Below are 15,167 nucleotides of genomic sequence, written 5' to 3'. Positions count from 1 at the left end.
AAAGGTTAAAGATTTGAAGACTATGCAAATTCTGCCTTTTTTTGTGGGCCTTCCTTTGAGCTACAAGTTAATAGCGAAGCCTACATGTTTGAATTATACATTGTAATACAAAATTACATCCCTCACTCTGTATTCTAATCGTCCCTGCTCTTAAAGGCCCAATGCAGCCGTTTTTATATCAATATCAAATCATTTCTGGGTACAATGAAGTACTTAACTGTAAAATATTTCCATTTAGCAAAGAAATTATACTGAACAAAAATATAAACTCAACATTAAACAATTTTTGTGATTTACAGTTCATATTCAATTGAAATGAATGAATTAGGCCCTAATCTATGGATTTCACATGACTGGGCAGGGGAGCCAGGCCCACCCACTGGGGAGCCAGGCCTAACCAACGAAAACAGGTTTTTCCCCACAAAAGGGCGTTATTACAGACAGAAATACTCCTCAGTTTCATCAGCTGTCCAAATTCTTTAAAACGACATTGGAGGTTTCTTATGGTAGACAAATTAACATTCAATTCTCTGTCAACAGCTCTGGTGGACATTCCTGCAGTCAGCATGTCAATTGATTGCTCTCTCAAAACTTGAAACATCTGTGGCATTTTAGAGTGGCCTGTTATTGTCCCTTGTTTAATCAGCTTCTTGATATGCCACACCTGTCAAGTGGATGGATTATTGTGGCCAAGGAGAAATGCTCACTAACAGGGATGTAAACAAATTTGTGCACAACATTTGATAGAAATATGACTTTTGTGCATATGTAAAATTACTGGGATCTTTTTTTCAGCTCATGAAACATGGGACCAACACTCTACATGTTGCGTTTATATTTTTGTTCAGTATATTTCTCAAGCAATAATTTCACTAGGACTGCTTGGGGGTGGTCTGAGGGGGAGGGGAAAACTGAAAACTAGCTGTTATTGGCAGGGAGATTTGGAATTCTCTTTGTTACTGTTCTATTAAATTTACCGCATGTGGATGTCACAATGGAATGCCGAAATGCCTGCTCATTCAAAGCTGCTGATTAGAAAGTCCTGTGTAGATTGTGTTTTCTAACAGAAACTATCAGGAAATTACACAGATCCAGTATTTGAGTGTTAGTTTCATTAGTGGACATTTTGACAGCACTGGGCCTTTAAAGAAAATGATGAGTGAATTACAATGTTGGGAGGAAAACAGTTATTCCAGTGTTGTTTCAGTGATGCTGAAAGACACACATCAGTCATGCAAGACGTGTAAACCACATCAAACTCCAAAATAACTATTTCACTTATGTAACCAGCTTTCTGATCATCACTCATCTTGATCGTTTTTGCCCTTGTTAATCTGTGGTTTCTCTGCCGGTTTCTCAGATGTGGGGACATCATCTGGCTTCGCCTCATCTGCTGTAGTTGTGGGCTGCTGCAGGGTCTCCTGCTTGCCGACCCTGCTTGCAACAGCAGGGGCAGCCTTTTTCTTGTCTGTGGTTTTTGGCAAAGCATCAGTTTTGTCCTCCATCTTCTTTTCTTCTTTCTTCTTCCCCTCCTTTTCCTCTGGTGGCTTCTGGAGGATTACGGAATCTAAGGACACACACACGCATGCACACACACACACACACACACACACACACACACACACACACACACACACACACACACACACACACACACACACACACACACACACACACACACACACACACACACACACACACACACACACACACACACACACACACACACACACACACACAGGTGAAGAAATTCACAAAACTTATTCCAGAGGAAGGACATTACTTATGTTTAACCACTTACTCAATCACAAGACTGCCCTTCCCATCACCAAAAAGTCCATCCAAAACAACTTCCCTAGTTTTGGTGGTGAAGAAATCAACCTAACTAGATTTTTTCCCCTAACCTCAAACATGACTTGTTGTGATAGTGCTTACGCTTTTGACTCAAAACGGATAAACATGATGATAATGCTATCCACTCCTTCTGAAGGTGAATAACTGACACATTGAAGTGAGATAAGCCCCAGTCTCTTGTGACTGACTGTTATGCCAGATCTGGGTTGTGGGATTAGATAATTACTCTGTACACTGTTTTAACTTGGTAGTAAGTTTCTTTCTTTCATTGAGAAGTGTGGCCTAAGTAAAGGTGTAGCCAAATATTTGTATTTGTTCACATTAAAATATTTTTGTGCTAAGTACTTTCTTGCACACATTATTGTGGACAGCTGTCCCCTCACCCTTTCTCTTCTGCATTTTCTTTCCAGTGACTGACTTCCTCCTCTCTGTTGGGGTGGTAGGTCTGCTTTTACACCCAATGATCACGTTCCCATCAGCATCAGTCAAATAGGAGGTCACTCCCAAGTCCCCTTTGCCTTCTGTTACAACCAACTGGCAAATGGAAAAGGTTTTAGGGTTTACCCGCACGCTCACACAGGCGCACACACACACACTTTGCACGCAGAATTTCCCCAGCTACTTTTAAAACTAGTCCTGTGACTAAAAAGTTTAATTTCATCAAGCCATCTTTAAAAAAATGGTCTCTACTTCAAAGACATTGTTGACATTTGAGATTACTTACCAGACTGCAAAGCTTTCCTAATGTGATTTATAGGCCAACAAATTAAACGTCACTAAAACGTCTTCTGAGAAGAGGGCTGCAAAAAACATGTCAACAACACATTTTGTTCCAGGATCACATGGTATTACTGCTGGTGTAATAAGCGATTGATCATGTTTACTTGTGCATGGACAATTTTTTTGTATTAATGCTTTGCGGTTTAGTGTGTCTGGAAACAGAGAGCAGCATGTTTTACCACATGGAATAGCCTCCGGCAAAAAAAAAAAAAAATACAACACTTGAGATACTGTAGGTGATTGGAACCTGGGCCTGTATTCATAAAGCATCTCAGATCAGTTTAGCCTCTTAGACTATAATGCATATGAATGATTGGGAACTGATACTCATACACTCTATGAATACAGGCCCTGATATTCTTGTTTCAGACCACTGGCTAACCCAATTCCTGGTCTCTCCACATGTTTGAGTTATGTGACAGGCATTATATTCTGGTGGCTTAACCCATTGTTTGTTTGAATGTCATTGCGATCACATTGCCTGGGTCTAATGTCAATCTTTTCCAGTCAGCAAATCTATAAATGGTGTCCCAGACTGGCACACATGCTAAATATATGACTAAGACTTTTCCCATTCAGCACCAATAACAAGCTCACGTGTGTGTGAGTTGCTGATAAGATGTTCCTTTCCTTTATCATGAGGGCTTGGTGCACTGTTACGTCACATCATTGACCGTATGTAGCAGTAGATTATTTCTGCTTCCCAAATGGGACCCTGTTCCCTATTTATTGCACTACTTTTGACCAGGGCCCATAGAGCACTGGTTAAAAATAGTGAACTATATAGGGAATAGGCTGCTATTTGGGACGCAGATCATTTAATGTCCTACTAGTGGTGAATCCTTGATGAGAAAACATCTAATGAACAAAAACATGGTGGATGTCTGAGGGTGATTTGTGCTTACAAACACACAGTACAGAGAAATGTGATGGGAGGAAGGATGCTCAGTGGAAGTGTGTGTGGACAGAGTGCAGTTGGTTGAGCGTACTGAGAGACACCGCGTATGGTACAAAGCAGCAGGGTTGTCAAGCTCAAATCCCCAAGGGCCACAGACCCAGGTCTAAATCAGCCACTTATTAAAAGGTAACACAAAAAAATCAGCAAGTGTGCGCGTCGTCAAGGAGTTGAGTTTGACTCCCTTGTGTAAGGGAAGAGGTGCTTGTGTATGTTCAGACTGAGGGATTGCGTTGCTCATTGGTGGTAGATGCCTTCATGGTCTTTCGGAGACAAGATGACCAGCAGACAAAATCAGACAAGTGACCAGGAGAGAATGGTGAACAGGTGACTGAAGCAGGGTGGGAAGAGTGGAGGAAGAGAATGGAGAATGAAGAGTGGGGTGCTGTACAGAGGGAACAATACACAGTGAGACAACAGAGGAGGAGGTCGTGAGGGAATACATGCTCCATTTTATTAGTCCTTCTCATGAGACATGGGAAAGAGGAAGTGATGTCATAATCATTACTGAGAGATAGAGGAAGTGATGTCATAATCATTACTGAGTGACAGAGGAAGGGATGTCATAATCATTACTGAGTGACAGATGAAGGGGCGTCATAATCACTGCGTAGTGACAAAGTAAGTGATGTCATAATCACTACTAAGTGACAGGGGAAGTGATGTCATAAATCAGAGAAAGGGATGCCATAATCACAACATAGTGGCAGAAGGAGTGATGTAATAACACTACTGAGTGGCATATGTGGTGACATCATATTCAGTAAACAATGATTGTGAATGAAAAAAAACACAGGATCTGTTAAAATTCCACATTACAGAAAAAAATCTTCCTTTCCTCCGTGGCATGGCACATACAGTAATAACCTTTGAGTAGGCTAACAAGGTTTTCAGCATCACAGTCCTTTTTAGACAATACTAGATGGCTAACCTTTTAGTTTTAAGTCTGTTGCAGTAAATTCATTTGAATTAAACACAAACATTTGTCTTTACATGCCTTTTTAGTGTGTCAATACTTAGTAAAATATAGCAACATATTGTAATACATGGGGGAATTTTATAAATGTATAACTACACTCATCGTAGTGTCAAAATAAAGGATGATTGGACCTAAAGTACTGTGTTTATGTATTTTGTAATTCTATAAGATAAAATGCTGACACAGTTCTTCTCAGATTTTTCTCTAAACCTTTGGGCATTTCATGCTCAGAGTAAAACGATACACCTTTTCAAACTAGAGTTAAATGTATAGACCACCATAAAAACCATCTCAAACCAATGCTAAAGGACTCTGTATCCCTTCCATCTTTTTTCTTTGTCTTTTTCTATGTATTTTTATACATAATATTTACGCAAAGATTTAGGTCTCCCTTATTTCTTGCCGGCCTTCTTTCCTTCTCCCTTATTTCTTGCTGTCGGGGCTGAAGACACTTACGGTGAAGTCGGCGCTCTCTGTGCCGTACTTGTTCTTCACCAGGATGCTGTACTTGCCCGAGTCTGCCGTGTTCACCGTGGTGATGGTGAAGCTGGCGTACTTGCCCGCCTCGAGCTTCATAACGTAGTGGCCATCAGACACAATCTCCCTCTCGTTCTTCAGCCAGACGACCTCAGGCAGGGGTTCGCCCGAAATGTTACAGGTCAGGTTCAGGGCCTGATGGAGAGAGACAAGATCACACATAATAAGGTGTGTCCGAAATGGCACCCTATACTTGGCACCCTATTCCCTACATAGCATACTACTTTTGACCAGAGCCCTTCCTTTATAGTGTATGACTTTTGACCATAGCTCTGCTTAAAAGTAGTGCACTAAATAGGGAATACTAGGGATACCATTTCAGATGCAGCACTAGTAGTGTCATGCACGATCAAGTCTGCAATACCTGAGTCCCAGGCCAGTATGGGACCATGGACATACAGTACATATACAAACAGACAGATACAGATCCATCCAGACATGGTTACCTTTAACTCCTGTATGGTGACGACATCAGGCAGGCCTCCTGCCACGCGAGCACGATCTGTAACAAAGAGCACCAAATTAGACCACTGACCTCAGATCAGTTTAAAAATATCAGTACCCACTAAAATACTGAGAGCAGCCCTCTCATCCCAATCTAATAACGTGTGTGTGTGTGTGTGTGTGTGTGTGTGTGTGTGTGTGTGTGTGTGTGTGTGTGTGTGTGTGTGTGTGTGTGTGTGTGTGTGTGTGTGTGTGTGTGTGTGTGTGTGTGTGTGTGTGTGTGTGTGTGTGTGTGTGTGTGTGTGTGTGTGTGTGTGTGTGTGTGTGTGTGTGTGTGTGTGTGTGTGTGTGTGTGTGTGTGTGCGTGTGTGCGTGTGTACTTACTTCTCTCTGCAATAGCGGCCGCTCTGAAAAATGGAAGAGACAGAACAGAATGGAAGAACAATGATAAGAGAAACACATCCAGAGAATGTGTTTGGACTGGAGCCAGGAAGTGTGTCTACGTAAAGGCTTCATCTGTCTGCCCACTTCCCTATGCCCTTACTCAAAGCCTGTCAAAGCTTGTCAGAGACTGCTATATAAACATACATGCACAGAGAGAGTGGCTTGGCAGACAGAGAGGAACACCAAAGATAGCAATCACATGAAAGGAATGATTGATGCAGAGTACCCAGCAAACCAAAACTGGTTCTGTGAATGTTCCCAGAATATTTCCTTTAGTTGTGGGAATGGTGTTAGAACATTACCCCCAAAAGTTCTAGGGGGGGGGCAAATGTGAGAATGTGCATAGATGTTGCAAGAATTCTCACACACATCTTTATGTATTCTTTGAAAGGTTTCTGAAATATCCTATTTAGGTTTTACCCAGCATTCCCTTTGGCACTTCAGCAAGTCTTTAATCATATAAAAAAATATAATTTATTGAATTTTCCATATGACATTTCATGACATTTCTACCTTTAGATTTTGTGGCATTGAGAAAGTCACCAGACATTATTCCCCAAAGGTCTTAATGATGAAATGCCCATGCATGTTAAATTGTAAATGTGAACATGAATTAATGCGCATCACTTCAGATTCTTTGTTATTTTTATTAAACCTTTATTTAACTAGGCAAGTCAGTTAAGAAAACAATCTTATTTACAACGACGGCCTAATTGGGCCAATTGTGCGCCGCCCTATGGGACTCCCAATCACGGTGGGTTGTGATACAGCCTGGATTAGATTTAGACTGACGTTTTTTAATTGCACTGTACCCAATGATTTATGAAAACGTACTTATCCTCACTGTGGTTTTACCGACTTTTTTAATGCGTTTTATGTACACATATTGTTATATTTTGGTAACACTTGCTTATTTTACAATCCCATTTGATGCATTGAACAGATGTGGATAGAGCAATGTCTACATAAGGGTGAAAAGTATAAACACTCACAAAAGCTCTGACAAAGGCCTTGAGGCCGATACGTAAAAGCTTAATGAAGAGCAGTGATACTAGCAAGAGCCGTGTGCAGGTTTCTTGTTTTTTCTCATGTGGTCTATATTAAAAAGGCACTTCATTTAATATAAAAGGCTTTAAAATTCAATACTAATGCACAATTTCTACTTAAAATATCAAAAGACACTCTTTTTTGGTGGGATGGCCCTATTAACATGAGCAGAACATTCCAGTTCTCTCAGAACCACTTGTATTAAATCCAGACATAATTGCTGACGTTTGTGAAGGGAACGTTATCGTAACAATCATGCTATCACATCACACTATAACTTTATGAAAGTCTCGTGGGAACGTTCCCTGAATGTTATTTGGGATGATTAGGAATGTTTCTGTGATGTTTTTTCAGAACCTATTCAATTGAGTCCAGACATAATTGCCGAAGTATGTTCAGGGAATGTTTGTGGAACCCATGGCTTGTCACAGAATAGCCTTATGAGACCGTTGTAGAGATATTCTCTGCTTGTTATTATGGGTTGTTCTAAATGACATACCCATCAACATTAGCAGATCGTTCCTGTAATGTTTGCTAAGAACCACTTCTATTGCGCCCTCAATGTGTTGCGGCGGTATGTTTCTAAGAACATTACTGGAACGTTGTGTTATTACATTGTGTTATCACACACACCCAATGAGAACATTAATGTGGTAGTTTTTACACATGCTATGCACAGCATTTTAGTGACTGTAAGGAGAGCAGTACAAGGATATTTCACGTCAAACATTTCATTCGAAAAATGATTTGGTGATCAAAAACATTCTTTGAATGTTTGTGGGACGTTTTCATCCCAATGTTCGCTCCAACCCTAACTAGAACTTCATGGGAATGTTAGCTCATGTCCTGGGAATGTTCCGGGTTTGCTGGGTACTTAATGGCATGCCACATCCACAACATGTAGAAGAGCTGGCTAATACAATGGGGAAAAAGGGTGTATAAATAAATATCTACTAATATGAGCTAACTTACTTGAGCCTCTGGAATTCTGCATATGCGTCATCAAATGCTGCAAGAAAAGAGGAGGTGAGTATACCTATCAAAGCATTGGTGAAGGAACAGGAGCCGCTTAATTCCATGTAGATGTCAAAATGAGTGCACTATATAGGAAATAGGGTGCCATTTGGAACTCAGCCGTAGCCTCACCCTGGCCAGACAGCTCTACAGTCCTCTTCAGACCGCTCTTTCCATCATGGAACTCGATGGCGTATTTGCCCTTGTCTTTCTCTGTGGGCTCTGTGATCTGTAGCCACAGCTGCTCTCCCACCACACCACTCTTAATGCGGTCTGTGAAGGCTATCGCTGAATCCCTATCAGAGAGAAAAACAGCTGACTGACACACACACATATAGGCTGGATCTCACAGGTGACACACACACATATAGGCTGCATCTCACAGGTGACACACACACATATAGGCTGGATCTCACAGGTGACACACACCTGAACAGTTGAATGTACGTGCAAACACGCACGCACAAACAGTCACACACACGCAAAACACACACACACACACACACACACACGCAAACACACACACACACACACCCACAACACCCACAACACACACACACACACACACACACACACACACACACACACACACACGTAAGGAGACTACACACTTGTGGTGCCAGGTGACCTGGAGCGCCTCGTTGTAGTAACTGACAAAGGAGTAGAGTCTGATGCCCTCGTCTGTGCTCTGGATCTTCAGTGCAGTGGAGGAGTTGGCTAGGGAACGTTACAGAGATGTTCCACAGTGCAACGTCACAGAGATGTTCCACAGTACAACGTTACAAAGGCATTATAAAGTGCAGCATTACAGAGGCGTTACAGAGTGCGACGTTACACAGAGCAACTTTACAGAGGAAGACTTTATGGATGTTTTGAACACAAGTTCAACTTTAGTTAATGGGTTTACCGCTGCAGTAAGACACATGTACTCACCAATATTACTGAACACTTCATTCATCAAGTCCCTGAAACCTGGAGGACAGAAATGTAAATATGATGAGGCCTTGTTGACGCTTTACTGCACACACAATGAGGTATGGCTTTGAGGGGTTAGTCACCTTGTTCTGTCAGATTCAACGTGGATGTGTCCTGCCCTCTGTCATCCTTCAGAACAATCTCATAGACACCGGCATCCTTCTTTGAGATCTATAAGAGAAGGCTAGGCTTGAGACACACATCATTTTGTAAATGGAGAAAATTCAACTCTGAAGCGAAAAGGCAAGCTTTTCTCCCCTGCTATGGGTGCTGCAGGACACACATTTATTTGACACAAAAGCAAAAAAGCATTCCCAAAACAGCAAAACCAAGAAGATGATCACTTAAGATGACAAAAAGATCACACTGATCCCAACTTTTAGGATTCTCCAGATAAGGTCCTCGAGGGAATTGTCTAGGTCTGTCGCTACAGCTGCAGGAGGAGCATCACGCTGTAATAGGACACATGTGACATGTTTACATACTGCATCGCTAAGGCACGATGCGTGTCACACGTGCACACACTGTGCCACTTTTGATGACACGAACGTTGGACTACACACGGAGATGAGTGGTGTGTTTGGCTGAAGACTAGGTAGACAGATGTAGGGTGGAAAACAGGTGATTTACAAAAGGACATGTTATACTGTAAAAGAGATAAAAACAGATTTTATAAAACACATTAAAAGGAGTAAACTCGGCGTAATGATGTTGCCGCGAGCGAGCAGCACCGCAGATATTGAGATGAGCGAGATGCAAGGCCTCACTCTCACACAGTCACACTCAATATCTGCGCATGTGCACGGGTTCGCTTCACTCTGTTTACAGTGTGGTAGCCCAGGCACCAAAACAGCAGAGAAGTTGAAGCTTCACAGCTCTTAGTTGTTAAGGAAATCGACCCACTATGCCGTTTCCTTTCTGCATCTACGTCAGTCTACCTTTAACACAGAGAACAATGGTCGAGACATGGTGTGTTAGAGGTCAAATGTTGAATCTTGTCGAAATATGCTGTAATTTAGTAAGAAATAATAAATGGTGGGGGTTAGAATTGAAGAGGTTTCATACAAATTTAAGTAAGGATCGGTTAGATGCTGTAACTGGAAAAGACAGAGAAATTGTGATTAATATAATTAAGAAAGTGATATTAAGACAGTCGTTTACGGTCAGAGTAAGAACAAAACACTTTTCACATGGTCGCAACCCCTTCAAGACCGACTTATGCTCAACTTTCTCCACCATCTTGGAAGCCAGAAGATAGCATCCATGTTGTATGAGGAACCCATATATTTAGGATATATGAACATATAGACAGAGATGTGCAATGATGACAGTCATACACAGTTGCAAACAAACAGCACATTGACTGTATAGTGATGTGTCGAACATATTACAAAAACATCCAGTACATACAGTATGTTCATACATGTGCAGCATACTGAAAACATTATATTATATTTTACAACCTATATGTAGTCTACTGTATAGAAGAGCCATTCTTATAGCCTAGAGTCATGTGCAAAACAATATTCTTAACCCTCTAAAGACAGGTTTTGTGCAGTATGGTCTTATACTGCTGCATAAGAGGCTTGTGGTACCGTATACATTTCTAATGTATGATGTGCATGAAATAACTGCAGAATCCCTCTCACCTGAGCAATCTCCAGTTTGAGCACTCCCTCGGTGAAGGTGAGTTTCTCATCTCCCTTGACCTCGCGCCCATCCTTGTACCACAATGCAACAGTCTCTTTCTTTATGTTCCCAACCTGCAGGGGGTGACAGCGACAGATGGATAGAAATAGAGATAGACAGAGATATGATGTTCAGGTCCACTTCTTTACTGCACACCGGTGGGTAACAAGTCATCTGGAGAGGTGTGTGAGCTGACCTAAGAAGAATTTTCCTAATACTGACATCCATTATCCAAGAGTTCCCTCTAACCCTGTGCCTCGGCCTTCTCACCTTGCATTTCAGGATAACACAACATTCTGGGGTCACTTCATAACTCAGATACTCCACAAAGTGAGGACCTACGAAAAACAAGACAGCGGGATTATTTCAATGATCAATTATGTTTGCTGTGATTTCTGACATTGTTGGATAAATCAAATATCTCACCGTATCACTACTCCACTCATGACATATTTTCTTCATTGAAAAAGATCCCATACCTTGCTTTCTGTGCCATTCTTTGTGCATGAACGCAGACTCCTTCTGCAGCCCCTTGAACACTGGGAAAACACATCACTCCCGATTAGGTAACAAAACTGTCACGTACAATCACATTCATCTTTCATGTAATATAGTCACTATGATGTGTCTTGTGCATTGACATGATTTAAATCGGATACATTTGTTATTAATGTGTGCACAATAGTCTATGGTTTATAGTAAGCTTTCACTGCCCTCTAGTGAAATATGTTAAGATCTAACTTCTCAGCCATAGTGGGGCTGTTTTTTTCTTTACAACAGAGGAGAGATAGCCTGGTCCCAGATCTGTTTGTGCTCTTTCCTACTCCACTGCTGTCCTCGTCGTGCCATGACAAAGACTGACAACGAGCTGGCATGATAACTTAAACTGACCGGCGCTCGGGCGGGAGGAGAGAGTGACGGAAGATGATAGGAGGAAGGAGAGAAGGGGAGGCTGGGTTTATCCTACCATCTCCAATCAGCACCAGGCTGGACTGGTTGGTTGCTTTTCCGTCCTGCAGCTGGAAGGTGAAGGTTCCCTCGTCCTCTGGGAGCAGAGACTCCATGATCATCTCAATCACACCTGTGTCCTTGTTGAAGTTCATCTTGTATTTCTGGGAAGCAGGTCATGGGGGGGGGGCCTTTTAGTCTGGTCTCGGAAACTTTATCTCACCAACAGAAATGACAGATGTTGTACATATGTAGGGAGCATAGGGTGGCAAATTGCAGGTAACTTTCCCCAAATTCCCAGGTTCTGCAGAAATGCCAGTTGGAGAATTCTTGGAATAAGCAGGAAATCCAGGAAACCTCCAACCAGGATTTCTGGAAAACCTTTGGAATTTTAACAACCCTAAATGAGTGCATTTTGTTTTCAGTCCCAAAGCGGCTCAACATGAAGAGAGAGTTCAGTTATTTTGCTTCCATTCAGTGCCTTTACTGACCTCTCCCTGGGAGAGACTGTTGTCGTTAAACACATATTCTATTTTGCCATTAGCAGAGATCTTCTCAGCCTGCAGCCAGAAGCGAATTCTGCCCTTCTCCTGCAGCTCCACAGCCAGCTCTGTCTTTAATGGAATAACTAGACAGATCAAATGAGAAGGAGAGAGACAGAGAGGAGAGAAGGTGAAAAAGTGAGAGTGAGGAAAGAGTCATGCACAGAACAAACAAATGAGCAAAGATAGGGCCGCATCCCAAATGGCACCCTATTCCCAACACTACTGTCAAAAGTGATGCACTAAGGGAATAGGGTGCCATTTGGGATTTAGCCATAGAACAGGGTGTCTGAGTTCCTCACTGGGGAATTTGTGGTCGTGGCTGAGCTCCAGCAGTTTCTTCAACTCTGTCAAAAATGAAGAAAAAACAAGACTCATGAGGTAAATGAAATATTTATCAGAGATTAAGAAGTAGAAATTACACAGGTGCAATGAAGCTCTGCAACCCTCTTAACCTTCTAAATTAGCTGCTTCAGTGATTACGTGGTCAGGCTAGTACAGTGCTACAGTACCACAGACGCACAGTTGGACTCACCCTCTGCTGAGAGAGTGTAGCTGGAGCAAGCACCATCGGTGTGGGTGACAGCACAAGAGTAAATGCCGATGTCATCCTCCGCAAGCATATTGAAGTTGGCTTTGGACCTGAGGGGTAGACACAAAGGCACCAGCACAATCAACATACTGAAGTACTTTAGATTCCCTAATCTTCTTTCAAACTCACACACAAACTCACTTCCCCCCACTGGTCACCACAGTAATACGAGTATCGTCTGTGATCTCTTCGTAGTTCTTTGACCACACAAATTTGGAGTCTGGAGTCAGGTTGGAGCAGGCAAAGTTCATGGAGATCACTCCATCATCATCAACGTCCACAACAATCTCCGTAGTGCCTGAGAGAGACCAGACCTAAAGTCAAACACGGCTGGAGACTCAAAAACACATGCAAAAGTTGCAGCGTGACTAAATGTATGAATCTTTTTTTTTATCATTAAAGGGATAGTTCACCCAAATTATAAAATGACCTTGTAAGTGGTCTATGTACAAGGTATGACAGCAGTTTCCAGTTTCCCTGGCAGTGGCAGACACTGTTTCCAAATGATAAGGTTTTAACATTCATGGCAGAAATCCCATTCAAGTCATGGGACAGATATTCACATTTCTCATTCAACATGTTCAAATCCTCTACAAGTGACTTTGTGAGCTTCACAATACATTTGAGATATTTTCGGATGATTTGGACGTGATGCAAGAAATAAAAAGTGAGAATCTGTCCCATTACTTGAATGGGATTTGAACCACAAATGCTAAAATGTTAGCATTTGGAAACAGTGCTAGGGAAATTAAACCTAGCTGTGGATTGCGGTCATACCTTGTTTTAGACTGCTTACAGGGTAAGGAAACCAATATGTTATTTGGGTGAACTATCCCTTTAAGTGTTTGTACATTATGTGTATTTATACTTTTTCAACAGGAAAGAAAATAAATAGCTGTGTGGGAGGGTCTTTTTTTAATTGAACTTGTATTTAACCAGGGAGACACATTGAGACTATTCTACACATGAGGTGTGTGACTTCAAGGTATGACTTCAATTAAATGTGAAGTATGTATGCTTAATAACAATGTCCTTCCTCCCTCTCCCTCATGCTCTGTTGAGGGGTCTTTAACATCGTCCTACCTGGTTTGGTTTCGGCCAGGACTGGTTCTGTGGGCTCAGAGGCCTTTCCCACACCTGCCTTATTCTGAGCACGCACACGGAACACATAGGTCTCCCCCTCCTTTAGAATCTTAATCTGCTCGTGAAAGAAAGAGTCACATTATAGACATGTTAGTCACGTACATCAAATATTACTATATAATATTACTATTGAGACACAAGCAGTAGTGTTGAAAATCCCTTTACATGCGGGACACATCCTCTGACTGAACTAATACCACCAATTGAATCCCACTTACAATCAGACACTATGCATTCGAATTCTGAATTAGAATGTGTGCTCAATGGTATTAGTAAGTCAAAGTGATGACAGACTGAAGCTCAACTAAGAGCATTATGAAGGCTTTACGAAGCTTCCGTCTCCCATGACTTCCTCGTGGATAGAAATGGTGAAGTTGCCCCTAGAGGCTGATCCTGGATCAGTTTCCCCCACTAATGGTAAAGGTTAGGATTTGGGGAGGGGAAGCTGATCTAAGATCTGTTACAGGGGAAAATTCACAGTGGAGCGATAAGAGTGGACAGGGTCCTGACCTTCATGTAGTTAGTGAGGACAGCCTTCTCGTTAACTCCTCTCCAAGCCTCCTCCTCAGCATCAGCCTCTTTGATGTCAATGTAGAACCCGTTGACTGGGTCACGGCCCTGGTACACTGGTGGCTTATAAAGCAACACCAGAGTGTTGGCGCGCACCTCTGTCACCTGCAGATCATGGGGAGGTCCTGTGCGAAATTAGGGGTAAATAATTAGGTTTAGAGTTGAAGAACGGACGTAAGGTTGTGGTACAAATAGCACCATATTCACTTTGTAGTGCACTACTTTTGACCGGGGCCCATAGGGCTATTTGGGACACACCCATAGACAATGCAATGTACATAGATAATGTCCCATGTGCATGCAAGCTTTGACACCATCACAAAAGGAGCTGGAGGTTATAATTTAAGTTAAAAAATGATAATAATTCAGACATCTTTGCAGTGTATGACTTGTATTGTGATATAGTATCCATGTTGATGTGTTACAGTGTAATTCTCATATTTGCTCAGGTTTTCAAGTGAACGTTAGTGGCACTACCCACCTGGCACAGCAATGGTCCACTCCTCACAGACAAATGTTCCACTGGGCAGAGAAGGGATGCCCACGCCTGCCATGTTGGCAGCACGCACCTGGAACTGGTACTTCCTGTTCTCCTTCAAGTCAGACACCTGGACAGACAGACAGACAGACAGACAGACAGACAGACAGACAGAC

The 15,167-nt window shown here is 42.1% G+C and overlaps 1 protein-coding gene across 7 annotated transcripts in view; it reads right to left on the bottom strand.

Moving 5' to 3' along the window:
- Positions 1–764: 764 nt before the first annotated feature.
- myom1b (myomesin 1b) overlaps positions 765–15,167 on the bottom strand; it is a 37,825-nt gene continuing 23,422 nt past the window's right edge. For 5 of the 7 annotated variants that reach the window (XM_046356147.1, XM_046356146.1, XM_046356148.1 and 2 more), the window contains 21 exons: positions 14,995–15,121; positions 14,454–14,638; positions 13,884–13,998; positions 12,942–13,098; positions 12,744–12,850; positions 12,511–12,555; positions 12,158–12,294; positions 11,686–11,830; positions 11,198–11,257; positions 10,989–11,056; positions 10,679–10,792; positions 9,113–9,200; positions 8,988–9,026; positions 8,666–8,771; positions 8,187–8,350; positions 8,013–8,049; positions 5,934–5,956; positions 5,552–5,607; positions 5,025–5,240; positions 2,238–2,388; positions 765–1,567 (listed from right to left, as the gene is read on the bottom strand). In XM_046356147.1, coding sequence (XP_046212103.1) covers positions 1,302–1,567; positions 2,238–2,388; positions 5,025–5,240; positions 5,552–5,607; positions 5,934–5,956; positions 8,013–8,049; positions 8,187–8,350; positions 8,666–8,771; positions 8,988–9,026; positions 9,113–9,200; positions 10,679–10,792; positions 10,989–11,056; positions 11,198–11,257; positions 11,686–11,830; positions 12,158–12,294; positions 12,511–12,555; positions 12,744–12,850; positions 12,942–13,098; positions 13,884–13,998; positions 14,454–14,638; positions 14,995–15,121 — 2,406 coding nt within the window. In that variant the 3' untranslated portion in view covers positions 765–1,301. Of the gene's footprint in view, positions 1,568–2,237; positions 2,389–4,021; positions 5,241–5,551; positions 5,608–5,933; positions 5,957–8,012; positions 8,050–8,186; positions 8,351–8,665; positions 8,772–8,987; positions 9,027–9,112; positions 9,201–10,678; positions 10,793–10,988; positions 11,057–11,197; positions 11,258–11,685; positions 11,831–12,157; positions 12,295–12,510; positions 12,556–12,743; positions 12,851–12,941; positions 13,099–13,883; positions 13,999–14,453; positions 14,639–14,994; positions 15,122–15,167 lie in introns of those variants that run through there. The other 2 variants (XM_046356150.1, XM_046356152.1) reach the window with 1 other exon arrangement.

Source organism: Oncorhynchus gorbuscha, linkage group LG07 (genome assembly GCF_021184085.1).
Source record: "Oncorhynchus gorbuscha isolate QuinsamMale2020 ecotype Even-year linkage group LG07, OgorEven_v1.0, whole genome shotgun sequence".
Lineage (NCBI taxonomy): Eukaryota > Metazoa > Chordata > Actinopteri > Salmoniformes > Salmonidae > Oncorhynchus > Oncorhynchus gorbuscha.
Note: the sequence above shows the minus strand (reverse complement) of the source record. Positions and strands in the feature narration are given on the sequence as shown.